The sequence below is a fragment of the Arachis hypogaea genome, chromosome 15 (genome assembly GCF_003086295.3).
Source record: "Arachis hypogaea cultivar Tifrunner chromosome 15, arahy.Tifrunner.gnm2.J5K5, whole genome shotgun sequence".
Classification (NCBI taxonomy): Eukaryota; Viridiplantae; Streptophyta; class Magnoliopsida; order Fabales; family Fabaceae; genus Arachis; species Arachis hypogaea.
In genome coordinates this window covers 132929553-132945638 of record NC_092050.1, presented here as the reverse complement: position 1 = coordinate 132945638, position 16086 = coordinate 132929553, and the positions used below count along the sequence as shown (strand labels likewise).

At 32.6% G+C, this 16086-nt stretch overlaps 2 protein-coding genes, 2 long non-coding RNA genes, 1 other non-coding gene and 1 pseudogene across 5 annotated transcripts; 2 read left to right on the top strand and 4 right to left on the bottom strand.

The window, feature by feature from the left end:
* Window positions 1–326: 326 nt before the first annotated feature.
* Window positions 327–1754, bottom strand: LOC112748946 (uncharacterized). The gene is made up of 2 exons (XM_025797197.1): window positions 837–1754; window positions 327–446 (listed from the first exon to the last, which is right to left on the bottom strand). Exons 1-2 carry the CDS (start codon window positions 1752–1754, stop codon window positions 327–329), a joined length of 1038 nt encoding a protein of 345 aa, XP_025652982.1.
* Window positions 1755–9070: 7316 nt separating this feature from the next.
* LOC140178978 (uncharacterized) lies at window positions 9071–10047 on the bottom strand. Its single transcript, XR_011872280.1, has 3 exons — window positions 9912–10047; window positions 9478–9641; window positions 9071–9404 (listed from the first exon to the last, which is right to left on the bottom strand). It is a non-coding gene; the product is annotated as an uncharacterized lncRNA (long non-coding RNA).
* Window positions 9872–10016, top strand: LOC112753614 (small nucleolar RNA U3; annotated as a pseudogene).
* Window positions 10018–10124, bottom strand: LOC112753567 (U6 spliceosomal RNA). The gene has a single exon (XR_003177950.1). It is a non-coding gene; the product is annotated as a U6 spliceosomal RNA (small nuclear RNA).
* A 25-nt stretch (window positions 10125–10149) lies between these two features.
* Window positions 10150–10974, top strand: LOC140178977 (uncharacterized). Its single transcript, XR_011872279.1, has 2 exons — window positions 10150–10371; window positions 10450–10974. It is a non-coding gene; the product is annotated as an uncharacterized lncRNA (long non-coding RNA).
* Window positions 10975–12376: 1402 nt separating this feature from the next.
* Window positions 12377–14980, bottom strand: LOC112750753 (uncharacterized). Its single transcript, XM_025799588.3, has 2 exons — window positions 14176–14980; window positions 12377–12617 (listed from the first exon to the last, which is right to left on the bottom strand). Exon 1 carries the CDS (start codon window positions 14749–14751, stop codon window positions 14185–14187), a length of 567 nt encoding a protein of 188 aa, XP_025655373.1. The 5' UTR covers window positions 14752–14980; the 3' UTR covers window positions 12377–12617; window positions 14176–14184.
* Between the last annotated feature and the right edge of the window lie 1106 nt (window positions 14981–16086).

The following is a 16086-nucleotide window of genomic DNA, read 5'->3' as shown; positions in this document are numbered from 1 at the left end:
TTCAACCTTAGCCCTGATACGGGGCAACACATCTCTTTGGTATTCAATTATCCGATCCGTATTATCAGCCCAACGCCTCATTATGTATACTCTGATATCTTCAAGCATACTGACTATAGGCTTCTCCCGGGCATCCACATCACAGAGTTAAATACTTCACACCTGTTGTTAACCAAGGTATCACACTTAGACCAAGTCCTAAACTTATGCCGGCACCAATATTTGGTTAGAATCTCCATAAGGTGGTTGTAGGCTCCATTATCAACCTTTTGGATTTCAGCCATGTTTCTCTCCCACTCTTGTAAATAAGTGGCTTTTGCAGCATTTCACATCATCAGTTTTAGTTGCAGCCCTGGGAATCTCTTCCTGAAATTGCTATAAAGATGTCTAACACAGAATCTATGATCCACTCCAGGAATGAGCTCATCGAAGGTTGGAACTAAGCCCTAAATCCATAGTAAATCAGTTTTACTTGAAGTTGTAATTAAATCAGCATGATATGTGATAATGACAATTAACCAAGTACATACAGTTCAATTAATCACAGAATCTATTATCAGCATGATATATGATAATGACAATTAACCAAGTACATACATTTCAATTAATCACAGAATCTATTATCAGCATGATATGTGATAATGACAATTACAATTAATCAGTTTTTACTTGAAGTAGTATGGACATGCACAATTCATACTACAAGTCATACATTTCAATCACTAGGTTCACTATAGGCAACAACTCTAACACTAAACTAGGATCAATAACGTAGCTATCAGCAAGTCTAACACTAAAACTGATTATATGAATGAAGTGAGTAGAGAAATAAGTACCTTTTGTTGGTCAGACATGAAGGTGCATCTCATTAGCTTGTCACTACCAAAGTCATCACACAGATTCGTGAGAAACCAAGTCCATGTGTCCTTAGTCTCTGCTTCAACCACTGCGTAGGCTATCGGCAGTATCTGGTCGTTCGGGTCCCAGCCAATAGCCGTGAGAAGTTGACCTCCATATGGTGTCTTGATGAAGCACCCATCAAGGCAAATTATTGGTCTGCAAACCATAAAACTCTTCTTGCACTCATCAAGGCACACATAGAGTCTTTGGAACTTTGGCCTTAAATCCACACCCGGTTTTGGTCTCTTAGAAGCAAACTCAGGTGGTCTCTCCACTTGCAACTTAACTGTAGAACCCGGGTTAGACCTCAGCAATTCATGACAATAGTCATACAGTCTCCGATACTGCTCTATGTACGTTCCTTGTAACTCATCAAGTGCAAACTGCTTAACCCGGGCAGCTTTAGACTTAGTTAGCTCTACATTCCACTTGCTGTATGCTTTCTTCATTAGCGTGGAGAGCTTTATTTTTGGATTCTCAGCGATCTTTTTTAGAAACACCTTGCCCAACCATTTTGTATGCATAATTCCAATTTTCAACTCTCTAGAACAGCTATGCTTGTTATGGCAGCTGGTTAATTGCCATGTTTGCTCATTCTTAATCTTCCCACAGTATGCAAACCAGTTACAACCCTCCACACAAGTGACCTTCACTCTCCAAAGATCAACCTTATCAAACCTTAAACCCCTCTCAGTGTGTACAGCATAGGCAGTGGCACGATCCTTGAACTCTTCTCTTGAGACATAAAGAGTTCCAACCTCCCACTTGTACTCACTCGTGTCCTTTAGCTGCTTGTGCAATGGATACTTCTTTGCAACACTATTTCCATTCTCATCATCATCAGTAATAGGCATATCTAGGAAATCTTCAGAATCATATCCTTCTTCCTCATCACCTAAACCTGCAACAACCTTCTCCTTACCTTTGGCACTCCCACTAGCTTTTGCTGCATCTGTTTAGGTTTCAGTTGATGCAGCCTCGAATCTATCCCCTACCCTGATGTTGACATCTACTAAGCCCTCTGCCCCTTCCTTATCATCATCACTATCACCAAACACAACTTCGGCAGCACTATCTTCTGAACCATCACCATTTCTGGAATCAGAACTCCATGAATCACAACTATCATCTTCACCACCCTTGGGTTCATAGTCCTCGTCCTCACTACCATCACTACCCTCTCCTTCCTCATCTGATTCATCTTTGTTACCCACAATTTCTTCCTCCACATTTGGGCCAAAATTTTTCTCCACCTGTCCAACTGTTTGGGCCTCACTTGTAACCATTGGGCCCTGCCCATCAGATCCACCACCCTTCACTTGCATGTTACTTTCAATACTCCCTAACAAGTGTACATCTTCAACCACCTCATGGATATCACTTGTTTTGTGAACTACAAACAGCTCCACCATATCCTCCCTAACCCCAATGTTAGCCATATTCATTGCATCTTTATCAGTTCGCAGCATCCTTAAGCCTTCTTCTGTATTCTGATCCTGTGATTTGTACCACATTGCAGCAATATCTTTCTTCAAATACCCTTGTCTGCTCACTATGTCATAAACCTCAATCAGGCTCCATTCATCTTCATTGCAGTAGTCTATGACAGTTATCTCCCCACCCAAATACTTCAATTGCCCTCGTTGAAGTCCAAAGCTACCATGGTGGTAAACTTTGACACTAAAATAACTCATCCTAACCAACAGACCCTGTTACAACAGGCAAACATAACGAAACAACATCAATCGCAGGCACACATTCAATCACCAGAAAACATAAATTCATGCCCTAACTAACATAAGCAACAAACATTTTGCTGAGAATACAAAAAACCAACTAAACCCTAAAAATGCACGCAATCTCATACATTGCCGGCCATCTTTTCTTCATGGAACTACTCAATAAAACCCCAAAAAACAAATTTTTTTCAAGTACATACCTCGTCGCACGATCAAACTCTGTCACCACAACAAAGGTGTAAGCTTTCATGCAAAACTCCCAAAAACGATCCGCCAACTACCTTGCAGCACCTCCCTACGGTCAGCCTCGACGAAGAGAAAAAACGTGTGTGGTAACCAGAACTGGAATCAAAAACGTTGGGTAGAGGTGCTGTGATTCTTCGACGTTTCGTATTTGCTATAGTGAACGGTATATTGGGCGCGAAGAGGTAGACGTGTGTATCTCAACCTTTGGGCTTACTCACTTAATGTCCACGTGTGTAACGCCGTTAACCAAATGTTAGTAATTTGGATGGTAGGACAACATTGATTCGATTTAGAAATGTTTGGGACACAAATAGGACGTTTAAAATGTTAGGGATAGGTTTGAGACTTACCCCAAACGTTGGGGACATAAATGATACTTTACTCTTTTATCTTTTTACAAAATAGTGTGCATGACTAAATTAAATATTAGGATAAGTTTCATTTGTATCATATCAGAGATTTAGATAAGTTAAGGTGTTTGCTTTGATTAAATTTTACTATTTTGACAAATCTAAAATCTAATGGAGATTTTTTTATTATTTGTTGTGTTTTGTTTTGTTTTGTTTGATAATGGTTTTGACTAAATCAGAATGCATAATACTTGTTTTAACTATGAGTAATCTTGTTATGTAATGTTTAATAATGGTTTTTTTATTGTTTTATTTTGCTTTTATTTAAGAAAATATAAATTTTGAAACCATGAGTAATCTTATTACTACTGAAGCTGGTTCTGAGGTTGCTCAGGTCGAGGTTGATGAACCTAGTTCGAAAAGAGCTAGACCAGCAACATCTGATGTTTGGAATTTTTTCAAAAAACTCGGTCCAGATAAGGATGGAGTAGAACATTCTGAGTATAAAGGATGCAATAAGGTGTTTAAAGCTGAAGGTAAGCGATATGGCACATCTACTCTAAAACAACATCTTGATAGTTGTACTCAAATTAAGTATGAAGATATTGGTCAGACTATAGCGAAATTTCAAAATAAAATGGGTTCACTTAAGATTGATTCAAGAGTCACTAGGGATATGTTTGCTTCTTATATAGTTGCTGGAGATAAGCCATTCAATATGGTTGATGATAGGATATTTAGAAATTGGGTGAAATATATGAGTCCAACTTTGAAACTTCCTACTAGGAATATAGTTAAGTCTGATATAGTGAAAGTTTACAAGAGAGAAGCTGCGAAATTTAAAAAAATTTTAATTTCCATTCCAAATAGAATTTACTTAACATTTGGTCTTTGGACATCCATGAACAATGGGGGCTTTATTTGTTTGACTGCACATTTTGTTGATGAGAACTAAAAATTACAGAATAAAATTCTCAATTTTTATCATATGCCTCATCCTCACACGGGATTTGAGTTGTCTTCTAAAATTTTTACGCTTTTGAATGAGCGAAAAATTGACAAAAAGATTTTTTTTTCCATTACTTTGGATAATGCTTCTTCTAATGATACTTGTGTTGATGATCACTTGAAAAGTACTTTGGATGTGCATGATTCGTTGTTATGTGGAGGTGAATTCTTTTATATTCGTTGCTCTGCTCATATTTTAAATCTTATTGTTCAAGATAGAATGAAAATAGCTGGTGATGCAGTGCATAAGATTAGAGATTATATTAAGTATCTGAGAAAATCTAAAAGTCAGAAAGTTAAATTTAAAGAATGTTTTACTGATATTGAGGGATTTGAGTATACAAATGCATTATGTTTAGATGTTCCTACTAGATAGAATTTACTTTATGCAATGCTTGTAAGTGCTATTCCATATAAGAAAGCTTTTGAAATGTATAAAGTGAAAGAAGTTGAATTTAGGGATATTTGTCCTTCATCAGATGAGTGAAAAAGAACTAAAAAGATATGTGATTTCTTGTTACCATTTTATGAAATTACTAAGTTGATGTGTGAAATTTCTTACCTAACATCTAACTTGTATTTTTACAAGTTTAGCAAATTCAGCTTATTTTGATGAATAGTCTGAAGAATGATGAAGTGCTTATAAGGACTATAGGAGAACAAACGATTATCAAGTTCAAGAAATATTGGGATGAATATAGTATTGTTCTTGTATTTTTGGGACAATTCTTGATCCTAGATTTAAACTCAATATTTTGGCTCATTGCTATAATAAGATTGATCCTATTAGTATGCTAAAGATAAGGTAGAGCATGTGAAGAGTACTTCTACAAGCTTTTTGAGGTTTATGACTATAATTCCTCTACAATTGTAGAAAGTACTTCTCAAGCTCCAAGTATGGTTTCTCAAGCGACATCTTTTGCAATAGGAACTCAACTTATTAAAATTGTTGGTGTAAGTATTTATTTTTTTTTATATTTACTCTACTTGGTTATATGTATTTTTTATTGTTCATTTTTTTTATTCATATATTATTTGCGATTCAAAGGATTTGATGTCCTATAATTAAGAAGCTAAAGTAAAAAGTGGAAAGAAGTAACTTGATGTTTATTTGAGTGAGGCAACATTGTTTGCAATGATGCAATCATAGATATTTTGCAATAGTAGAAAGACAACCATCATCGTGTTCCAACACTATCATTAATGACACGAGATTTGTTGAGCATTCCTATTACTACTGTGGCTTCAAAATCTGTATTTAGCATAGATTCTCATGTTTTGAATAAGTATAGAAGCCGTTTATTGCCAGATAATGTTAAAACCGTAATTTGCACTCGAAATTGGATACATGGATATGTTAATTATGGTATAATTATATTTATAATATAACTATTCGAATGATTTTGTTCATTATTATGTATTATCTTTCTAATACATTTATTTACTTTTTTCTAGAGCAAGATTTAGATGAGAAAGATATTGCAAAAGGAGAAGGTTATTTTTCAGGAGTTGGTTCCAATGATGTTATTGATCTATAAGAGAATGAAGATGAGAATTGAAGATGTTCTAATTTAGTGTTTCAGATTATGTTTTATATTTGATTGATTATGTTCTAAACTTGTAGATTTTTAATTATATGTTTTGAAAAATATTTATTTTACTTTGGACAATGTTGGTTTTATTATTTTGTTTCAAAAAATTTGGTTTATGATTATGTTTATTACATATTTATAATTATAAAGACTCTAATATTTGTGAATTTAAAAATTATAATTTTTTTATGTTTTTAGAAATTATAAATTTATTAAGATGGTTGTGAAATTATATATATAATTTAATACTTAATAATAATAATAATAATAATAATAATAATAATAAAAAAAATTTGACGGGTTTGACCCGCCAACCCACCGTAAGGCGGGCGGAGTGAGGTTTCAAAGAAATAATAAAAAAAAATCGTTAACTTTATTCAAAAAAATAATTAAAAAAACAACTAAAAATACTTATGCATCAGTATACTTAAACTCACGAATTTGATAACCTTAATTTACTGGAGTCGTCCAGTTTGAACCGATTCACCAGCTTTTTTCATTTGTTCTTGGCAATGCGGTTGAAATCCTAATCAACACAGGGTTCATTGTTGTTTTCTTTTCCCTTAAGTTTTAGCTTAGTATACTGTTTTATGTTAGATTGTTCATGTGGATGATTTTGGGTTCAATACTTCTATTGAATTGACACTATATATAAATGGAATATATCAATATAATGTATCCTCCCATATGGACACAGAGTTAACACTCAAATTGAAGATTATCCATTTTTTAAATTGATTTTTAAAAGATTAAATTAGTGATATTAGTCACAAATAATAATATATTATATTAAGTGTAACGTAATATGATGATCATAATATAACATAACATATTAATATTATGTATCACAAGATAATTAGTTAACATATTATGTCAGTGATACTTGACATGTCATATATAATTTGACATGTCATAAATTTATGTAGAGTCAAATTAGTCCTAAACATATATATGTAAATCATTTTTATTTCTAAAATTTAAAAAATTGATCAAATTAATTTTTATATAAGTCTCTTTTATCTTTTTCATAATATTACATTTTTAATATTTCTTAATCTTACTAATTTGAATATCATTTTTTACACTAAATAAAATTTTTTTCACATAAAATAATAGAAATAATTAAATTATTACAAATTTATTTTCTTATTTGTATTTTTAAAATTGACATTTTTAATTTTATTTTTTTAGTGAAATTTTTTTATTTAAATAATTGTATCAAACTATTATTAATTATATACTAAAAGATTTAATTTTTTGGATCTCAATAAATAAATATAGTAGTTATTTTAAAATTTTAATCTTTTTTTAATTTATACGATAGAACTCAATGATCGAAAAACCGATTTGGATTATTCGTTGAACCTTAATATCGTAATCTAGTTTTTTTAAATATTATTACTATTTAGTTAGCGTCATTTTTTTCTATCTTCTTTCGATTGTCAGATTTTTTTTTAATTTAATTTGTTAAAAAAAATTTGAACTAAAACAAATATAGAAAAATGAAAATGGACAACTAGTGATAAATTAGAATAAATTTGTGTGAGATCCAAAAGATTAAAATTTTAAAAATCTAAAAAATTAACATTTTTAGTATATAATTAATAATAGTTTGATAAAATTATTTAAATAAAAAATTCATTAAAAAATCTAAAATTAAAAAATGTAGAATCTAAAAATATAAATAAAAAAAATAACTTTGTAATAATTTGATTATATTTATTATTTTATGTAAACAAAATTTTGTTTATTAAAGTGTAAAAGATGTGATTAAAATTAGTAGGATTAAAAAATATTAAAATTTAATATTACAAAAAATAAGAAAATTTTATATAAAGACTGATCTGATTAATTTTTAAAATTTTAGGGACGAAAATGACCTATATAAATTTATTGAGGAACTAATTTAATTATAAATAAAGTTATGATATGTCAGATGATACTTGACATATTATATATCATTGATATGACACGTCAATCAATTATCTTGTGACAAGTGATATTAATATGTCATGTCATCAGACCACATGTAATTATCTGTTCGACAAAAAGACTAATTTGACACACGTTCTAATTTTCAAAGACAAATTTAAATATTAACCTAAATTTCACATAATTTGTAACCATTTATCATCAAGGTGAGGTATAGAGGTAAATGCATAAGAGCTTAAATCAATGATAAATTGATATATATGATTGGATCATATAAAAAATTTTACTTTTACATGATAAGGTGTATCTTCAAAAGCTAGGTATAATCAGTTTTTGTTTTACATGTTATGTTGTATTATGGTTGTGCCTTAATAATATCTTGAGAGGCTTTGTTCCTCCGTTAAATTCTCTTAATATAATGATTGCTGGTGTTAAGAACTTGTTCTCTTGTAAAGCTTGAGGTTCGTTCTTTTTCTTTCAGTGTAGTGTTGTTTTTGGTTGGCTTGATGGGATGTAGTTTATTCGAGGTTCGTGTGGATGATTGGTTTGAATGATGGTGTTGACTGTTGACTGTTGACTGTTGACTTAATAGCAAACACTATATTGTTGAATCTTATATGAATATTAAATAATTCACTATATCTGTGAAATTTTAATATGAGATGATTCTATTTCCATAGTTAGATAATTTACCTTGTATGTCTATGATACTGTTTTAATATGAGATGATTCTTATATTTTTATCTTCCATGTATTGTTTATCAACAGGTAAAGTGTGCGAATTTAGTTTAATACGCTTTTCGTTCTCTTTCGCTGCTTTATGTGTACGAAATAGTAAAATTTAAAGGAGAACAAGGAAACTATGACAAACAGTAAAGGTATTATTTGATATATGTAATTGATCTCAGCTAGTGAAATAAGGGAAAATTTTTTGAAATAAAATAAAAAAATCATTATTTTTCAAAAACAATTATTGCATCTATATTTAGCGAGATCTAACTTTTTTTTTTATGTATCAGCAAGTTTGTCTGTTGCATCAGCGAACTTGCAAATTTGTTGAAGTTTTGTAGGGACGAACTTCATTAAAAGTAATAAGTTTACCCACCGGTTTGGCAAACTTACTCTTATTTTTATACATTTAGATCATATTGATATATTTTTATTTTTTATTTAATGTAATTTTATTCACAAAATTTATTATTATTTTTTTTTGAAGTGCATAGAGCTCAACACCGTCAGGTGGAGCATTGGAAAAAATAAAACATAAAACAGATACACAACACATCAAAGACTCCAAGAAACCCAAAGACCCCGAGTTATCTTCGACATTGCCATCAACAACTACAAGGTGCAACAATTTTTAATTTAAAATTTAAATTAATAATTTAATTCAATTTGATAAAAAATAAATAAACATAATTAAGTTTAACCCGATAGCATTTAGCTAGTTTAATCTTCTTGCTCATAATGTAAACTGGCAATTTCCTTGTCCACAACTATTTATGCTTGTTTATCCTGTGTCATGAAAACTCTTTTGACTTGTTCTTCACACAAGGTTTTGCTCATTCCAAGTCGCTTTCAGCCATTTGATGATTTGAAACTTGCATTGATATATATATCCCTTTAGTCAAGTTGAGCTATGAACAAATGACAGATCAGTTTTAATAACAAGAAGCACTTTGGAAGAGCTAAAGAGGCCACATAACTTACCAAACGCAAGAAACAGAAGATTCACACACACCTACGGTTGTTTATCCAATCACCATGATTCCTACACTGCAATGGCTAATCTCATGCTGTTGTTCACTTCATTCAGCACCAATGCTGTTCCATAACCATACTTCTCTGTGCCCAAGTTATTTGAGACTTGAGAACTAACCACGTGCATATCAGACATAGTATTAGAGAGAAGTATCAGCAGGGTTCAAAACACATTTTTAATTTGGGCATGCATTTTAATCAGGCAACAAACAGCAGATTAAGAAGAATCTAATGTGGTTAAATTTTAAGATGATCTGGATTTCCAAAGGGTAAGCTTAGTCTTACATCGGCAGCATTCTCAAAACAGAAGCAGGTTTTAAGCTAAACACACAAATCACAAGTTATGACTTTACTTGAACAGGATCTGTTCAATAGGTTTGTACCTCTGTATCCTTGAGTATTAAAAAAACAGGAACTGAAGTCTGGGCGATGAACAGTGATTGTGAGATCGGTGGATGATCGTTCTTTCCACGGTGTTCTGACAGACCTAAAATAGTTCTTTTACAATTTGTGCGCGTCATCCTTGCACAGGGCCATGTTAATCTTCTATGTATCGTTCCAATTATTGCTTTCTCAAAACTCCGGGCGATGTGAGACTTGTTTGCCATTCCTTTCTCGACACTCAATAAAAGTGGAGTTTTTTTACAACTCAGGCTCGAAAAGGAACACAAAGGAAATCACACACTGCATTACAGCTTCAATTTTGGTATTGCTTCATTTTCAGAGATATATATTGGACAGGGTATAGATGCCATTGGTCTCATAATTACCCTACAGCAGGTACGGAAACAAGGAAATAGTTCAAGATCTAGTCATGGGTCTGAATGGCTCTGAATTTTTTCAGTAAGTTCTAATTTCACTTTTTATCTATACAAAAACCATGTGTATTTTTCACTATTTCATCTTCCTTCTCCCTCTCAGATCTTCTCCTGACAGATGTTTTGGGTCCCCTATGGCATCGTACTCTATGTTTAGGTCTATGAAAGTTCCAATTCCAATAGTCACATTAATTTGGCTAGAGATGTCATCGAAGATCTGTAAACGTGGTTACTTTGAGGGATATCCGAAGATAAGAATGGAGATGGGGCATCCGTGACATGGAGATAGAGATCACCCTATGATGAATTTTAGCGTGGGAATGAAGACTACATCCCTATTTCGAGATAATTATATTTCAATTAATTTAATGGGGATCTCTGCTACTTCAAATAGAGCTATTGCCATAGTAAAAGTCTATTAGGTGTATGAGCTGGCTTGTGTTTGTTGTATTTAGATTTCTTCTATACTCATTGAAATTGCATAGTTAGCAATAATATAAGCAGGTGCTAAGTATATTTCAAAATGCTGGATGTTATTATTATAGTAATGATAATGTATAAATTTTGTGCCACAAAATGGACAAGAAAGTATATTGTACCAATACTTTTATGAAATTTTATTGTAACATCTTTTCTCGGCTACATTGTGTCACAGTGCAACGTGTATTGTGTGATAAAGGGGTTGTTGCATTCAAGGACATGGTGAAATAGGACACCGAGGTCGAGATACTAGTGTACTTCCATATTTCTCTGTTTATAGCAACCAAACATCTCTGTATAGTGTATACATCTATATTTATTTATGTCTGAGACACTAACCAAAATTATTACTTTAGAATTATCTGGGTTAGGCGGTCCTGTGAGAAGAAAGATGTTGATCTTGCAATAACCGTGTTGAACTTTTTAAACTGTGTACATTTTCATTTATTGTTTATCCTCAAGGTAATTTAACACGTCATAGCAAGGGATAAATTAATGTCTTTGACTTATCAATGTCAAATGTTTAAAAACTTTGCTGATTGAAACGGATTTGTTTGAAATAAGATTATATCATTAACAAAATATCTTAGTTGAGTAACAAATTAGTGCCAGTTTTTTTTTTTTTTTTTTTTTACCAAAGATAGGAGACTCGAACCCGCAACCTCTTAAATGAGTATGGGGAGACTATGCCATTTGAACTATTACTCATTGGGTTAAAAATTTGGAAAGATAAGAGACTCGAACCCGCAACTTCTTAAATGAGTATGGAGAGTCTATGTCATTTGAGTTATTACTCATTGGCAAATTAGTGCCAGTTTAAGCTAGACTAAATGTTACACTGACATCAGTGACATGATATATATATATATATATAACTGCTTGCTATTGATAATTTCTTTATACAAATTGTTGATAATAAATTACTCGTAAAATTGAAGTAAATTATACAAATGAGTGACAAGACAATTAACCCAACGTAGTTATCAAATTGAGAACGAAAAGTAAAAGTAAAGAAATTACGGTAAATATAAATAAATAAATTGACCACAGAAAATCAAAAGATAAATCTTTCATTACTTTCAAAATCAACTGGTAGTTTGTCATTTTCATCAGTGTCCCCCTCCAAGTTCATTCTCCGTAAGCGTACTAGCCATAATTTATGGTAAACAATTACCAAACAAAGCAATATGATGGATGTTCACGGATTTGGAATTACAAATCTCAAGTTCCACCATAATTAACATTTAAAGAAAGATGGTTGGCATCCCAAATAATCATCCGGTTGAATTAACTCATGCAAGAACAGAGAGCTCAGCATTGTTTGAAACACTTATGCTAAACTTTTTTCCTCCAAAAAAAAAAAGAAAAAAAAAAGAGAGAGAGAGAAGGATTCAAAGGCCTCAATAAGTTGGCAAAGAACGAAAAATATGATCAAAGAACCTACCATACCATGCTAGATAGGAATCAATGAAAAAATATGATCATAATGCAAAGAACAGATTACAGATTATTAAATAAACCGAAGGCAGGATGGTAATAAAAAAATGCTATGACAACAACCCAAATAATTAACTCCATAAAATCAAGAAGAGATGTGAATTATTGTCTGCTTTTGACATGATAATTATCATACAGCAATGCTACACAAACAACCCAAATAAACAACTACTTAGACAACTGCAAAAGCTAATGTATTTTATACCTTTACTCCTTATACAAAGACACTCCTTCATGCCTTTGGATTTGATAGCCCTTCTAAGAGAAGGTTGCCAGTAGCACTTTCAAAAATAGCTGCACAAAATACCTAACTTTCATGAATGTTTAATTTACAAATTATCCCATTTTAAAAATATTTAATTTTCTACTCATTATTCCCTCACGGTCACAGTGCTTGATTTGTAGAAGAGACTCTTTGAAACTACCTAGCTATCAGGTTGATTTAAACCGAAATCTAATATCATACAATCACTCCGAAGTATATGTATAGCATTTCATTTCTTATCTCAAAGCCTGCATAAATAACTCATTTTATAAAACCATAAACTTAGCCATCTACATACCTGCAAATATATAAACAGTCAAACTTGAAATGCTCTTGTTATTGATTCAATTTTAACTTGAAGTCATCTAATCTAAAAAATCCTAAACTATTTGTTACCCAATTCAATTATACCTTGAAATCATATTTTAGGTTCCAGTTACCTTATGAGCCAACCCAAAAGAGTAAGAGAGGTTTAACCGTTTAACCATGGAGAAGGGGTTTGCGAGGAGGGAGGGAAGGTTAGAGAACTAGAGAAGGAAAAAAAGAAGAGTAAAACTTGTGTGAGTAACAGAAGTTCCAAGACCATTTCAGATTAGATTAGGAAGTGGAGGAAATTAGAACAGCATGTGAGGTCATGCTAATAGATACTTATTTCACATCTTATATTAATCTAGAAAATCACCATTTCTTTTTAATCTCTGATAAATACAAATGGTAAGGATTGCCTAACTGTCAAATGACTAAAAGGGATATGCATCATTAATATCTATCCTAGAAGGACAGCACAGGAACATTAATTCATCAAAGCACTCCATTCGGTAATGTTGATGTCAGGGGATACTTAAAAGTACAGAGGCTTGAATGGCAAACTAAGGATTAACAGTCAAAACATTTCAAGCTCCAACGTGGGAAACAAATCATAGATTATTCCTTCAAAACGCTGTGAGCATTCTCCAAAAGTACAAATTTAGAGTCACCAATAGTTTCTTTGCATCACAATGCATAGATGTAACGAAGGCAAAAAAATATTATTCAACTCACATTCTTCCTTAATGGAAGATAAAAGGAACAAGCTATGAATCTAAGATACACTAAGTAAGCCTCACATAACCATTCTAAAGCAAAAGAATCATAGGAAAGACCAAATTCTATATAAGAACACACATCATTGAGAATACTCAAATGATGTGAGACACAATCCTCTAACACACTATAGCGCTAACTCAACATTAAGTCACCAATCTTGAAGGTCACATGAAACCCCAAGTAATGCTTATCACATGAAGGTAGAGAAAAAACACTATACTATACTAAAACATTAAGAGGAAAATAGAAAAGAAAAAAGAGAGGCCTATTAATTCTGTTATTTTCGGGAAGAGTATGTTCTTCCTATCTTTTCTAAACAAATTACACTCCCACGTAAAAAGTTACAAGCTGCTATATGAAAAGTTATCACATTGAAACCATTTCTTGCATCCATACTAATGCCATGATGAGAAACAAACACTCGGAATATGGTAGTAAAGTTCTAAGAGCTAAATCTTCCCCTGAAGAAAAAAACAATAGAACAGGAAAAGAATAAATAACCTCATTTGATCAAGATCCAAGAGCAGTGCCAAGAACAAAGGAGAAGAGCTCGCGAACGGGCGAAAACTCGACGAGGGCAATGTCAACAGCATAGCCAGTAACAGGAAGCTTCAAATCCCTCAAAACAGAGAATCCTTCGGCCATTCTGGGCTTGGGAACGTGCTTGGCAACGGAGCAATGAGGGATCCAATTGTCAACGGAATAGTCAGCGGGAACCTCAACGCCTTCTTTCCTCAAGGCATCGGAGAGCTGAGAGTGGAGCTGCAAGAGGGAAAGCGTGGGAGTGGGAGAGAGAAAGAGGAGGTTGGAGTCGCCGGAGAGAGAGCCGATGGAGGAGAAGGAGAGGGGAAGAGGCTCTTGCTTTGAAGCGAAGGGTTCGAGGATGGAGTCGAATTTGGAAGGGTCGAGGGAGGAAGAAGGGAAAGAGAAGAGAGTGATGTGAGGGCGAGAGGCCATGTCGATGAGGTGAGTGCTGATTTGGCGGCGGGCGAGGGCGTTCCATGCTTTCAGGACCTGGTTCTCCAGCGCCGGGTCCAAGTAGAGTTCGATGGCGTAACCGTATTCTTGTTGCGACATTTCTTCAAAGATTTGTGGTAATTGGGAATGGAAGTGGTTAGTTGTTGGTGGTTTGGGTTTGGGTTTGGGGGAGGGAACGGAAAAGGTTTTAATGGGGAAAGGTGTTTAGATCGACAACTGTACGGATTGAATGTGAATCTGAATGTCAATGACGCCTCGCCTCAACACACACACTTGCTCCGTTCCTCCTTGCTTCGCTTCATTTCTTCAGATCCCGGCTTTATTCTCTTTTCTTTAGCTCCCTTTTAAGTTTTTCTTTTAATTCGAGTAAAAAATAAAAACAAAAATACTATTTTAGTTTTCAATATTTAGTGTTTAATGCTTTAAAAATTTTATTCTAATTCTAAAAAATTTTAAATAAATTTAATATTATTTTATTATTTAATTTGATATGAATAATTAACATATTTAAGATTGAATATAATATTCGATTTTAGTACATAAATAAAATTTGTCTATTAATAATTATTAATATAAAAATTTTTCTATTAATTATTCAAGTCAAATTTAACTGTAGTACAATATTAAATCCATTTATAATCTTTTAGAACCGAAATAAGATGTTTAAAACATTAGAGGTCAATTTAAGAATCGATTCAAACGTTAAGGATCGAAATAATAATTTATCAAAAAAAATCATTGCATGAACTAGCACTAGTTAGATTTTTTTTTTAATATTGCTCAAATATCAAAAAGAGTGACTATTATCGTGTACAAATATTCTGTAATAGTATTTGGAGGTATAATTCGAGACGAAGTATGTCACTGATGAAATAACTATGCAAGAAATATTTTCAATATAACACAATAATCGATCACAAGAGTCTGTCATCGAGCTATATGTTGAGTTCGAACACTTGCTTTATGGGTTGAAGAGACCGATGGAAACATGGATTAAGAATGCTACAACAGTGAAAGCGGATATGAATTTGACAGCAACTATGAAATAGATTATCCAAATATAGATGACAATGATGTTGATTGCACTAATGAGACAAATGTAAAAGAAGTGGCAAATATACTAGCAAGTCAACATCCGTTAGAAGATCCGTCTTTTATGCGCGCTTTAGACCTTGCGGCTTTGAATGCACCAAAATTTTCTGAGTATGCGAATGCTAGTATGTGAATATGATATTGATAGAAGAGTAAAGTATCGTTTTTGTCCCCAACGTTTGGGGTAAGTCCTATTTGTGTCCCTAACATTTAAATCGTCCTATTTGTATCCTTAACGTTTATAAAAGTGATTCAATGTTATCCTACTATTAATTATACTAACAAATCAGATTATATTTTTCAATTATTCTCACTTGGATGTATTCATTCTCAATTAGGTCT

Coding starts and splice junctions, on each gene's coding strand:
- LOC112748946 (XM_025797197.1), bottom strand. CDS start 1,754: ATGCCTATTACTGATGATGATGAGAATGGAAATAGTGTTGCAAAGAAG. Junction 447..836: donor TCATGTCTGACCAACAAAAG/GTACTTATTTCT, acceptor CTATGGATTTAG/GGCTTAGTTCCAACCTTCGA.
- LOC112750753 (XM_025799588.3), bottom strand. CDS start 14,751: ATGTCGCAACAAGAATACGGTTACGCCATCGAACTCTACTTGGACCCG.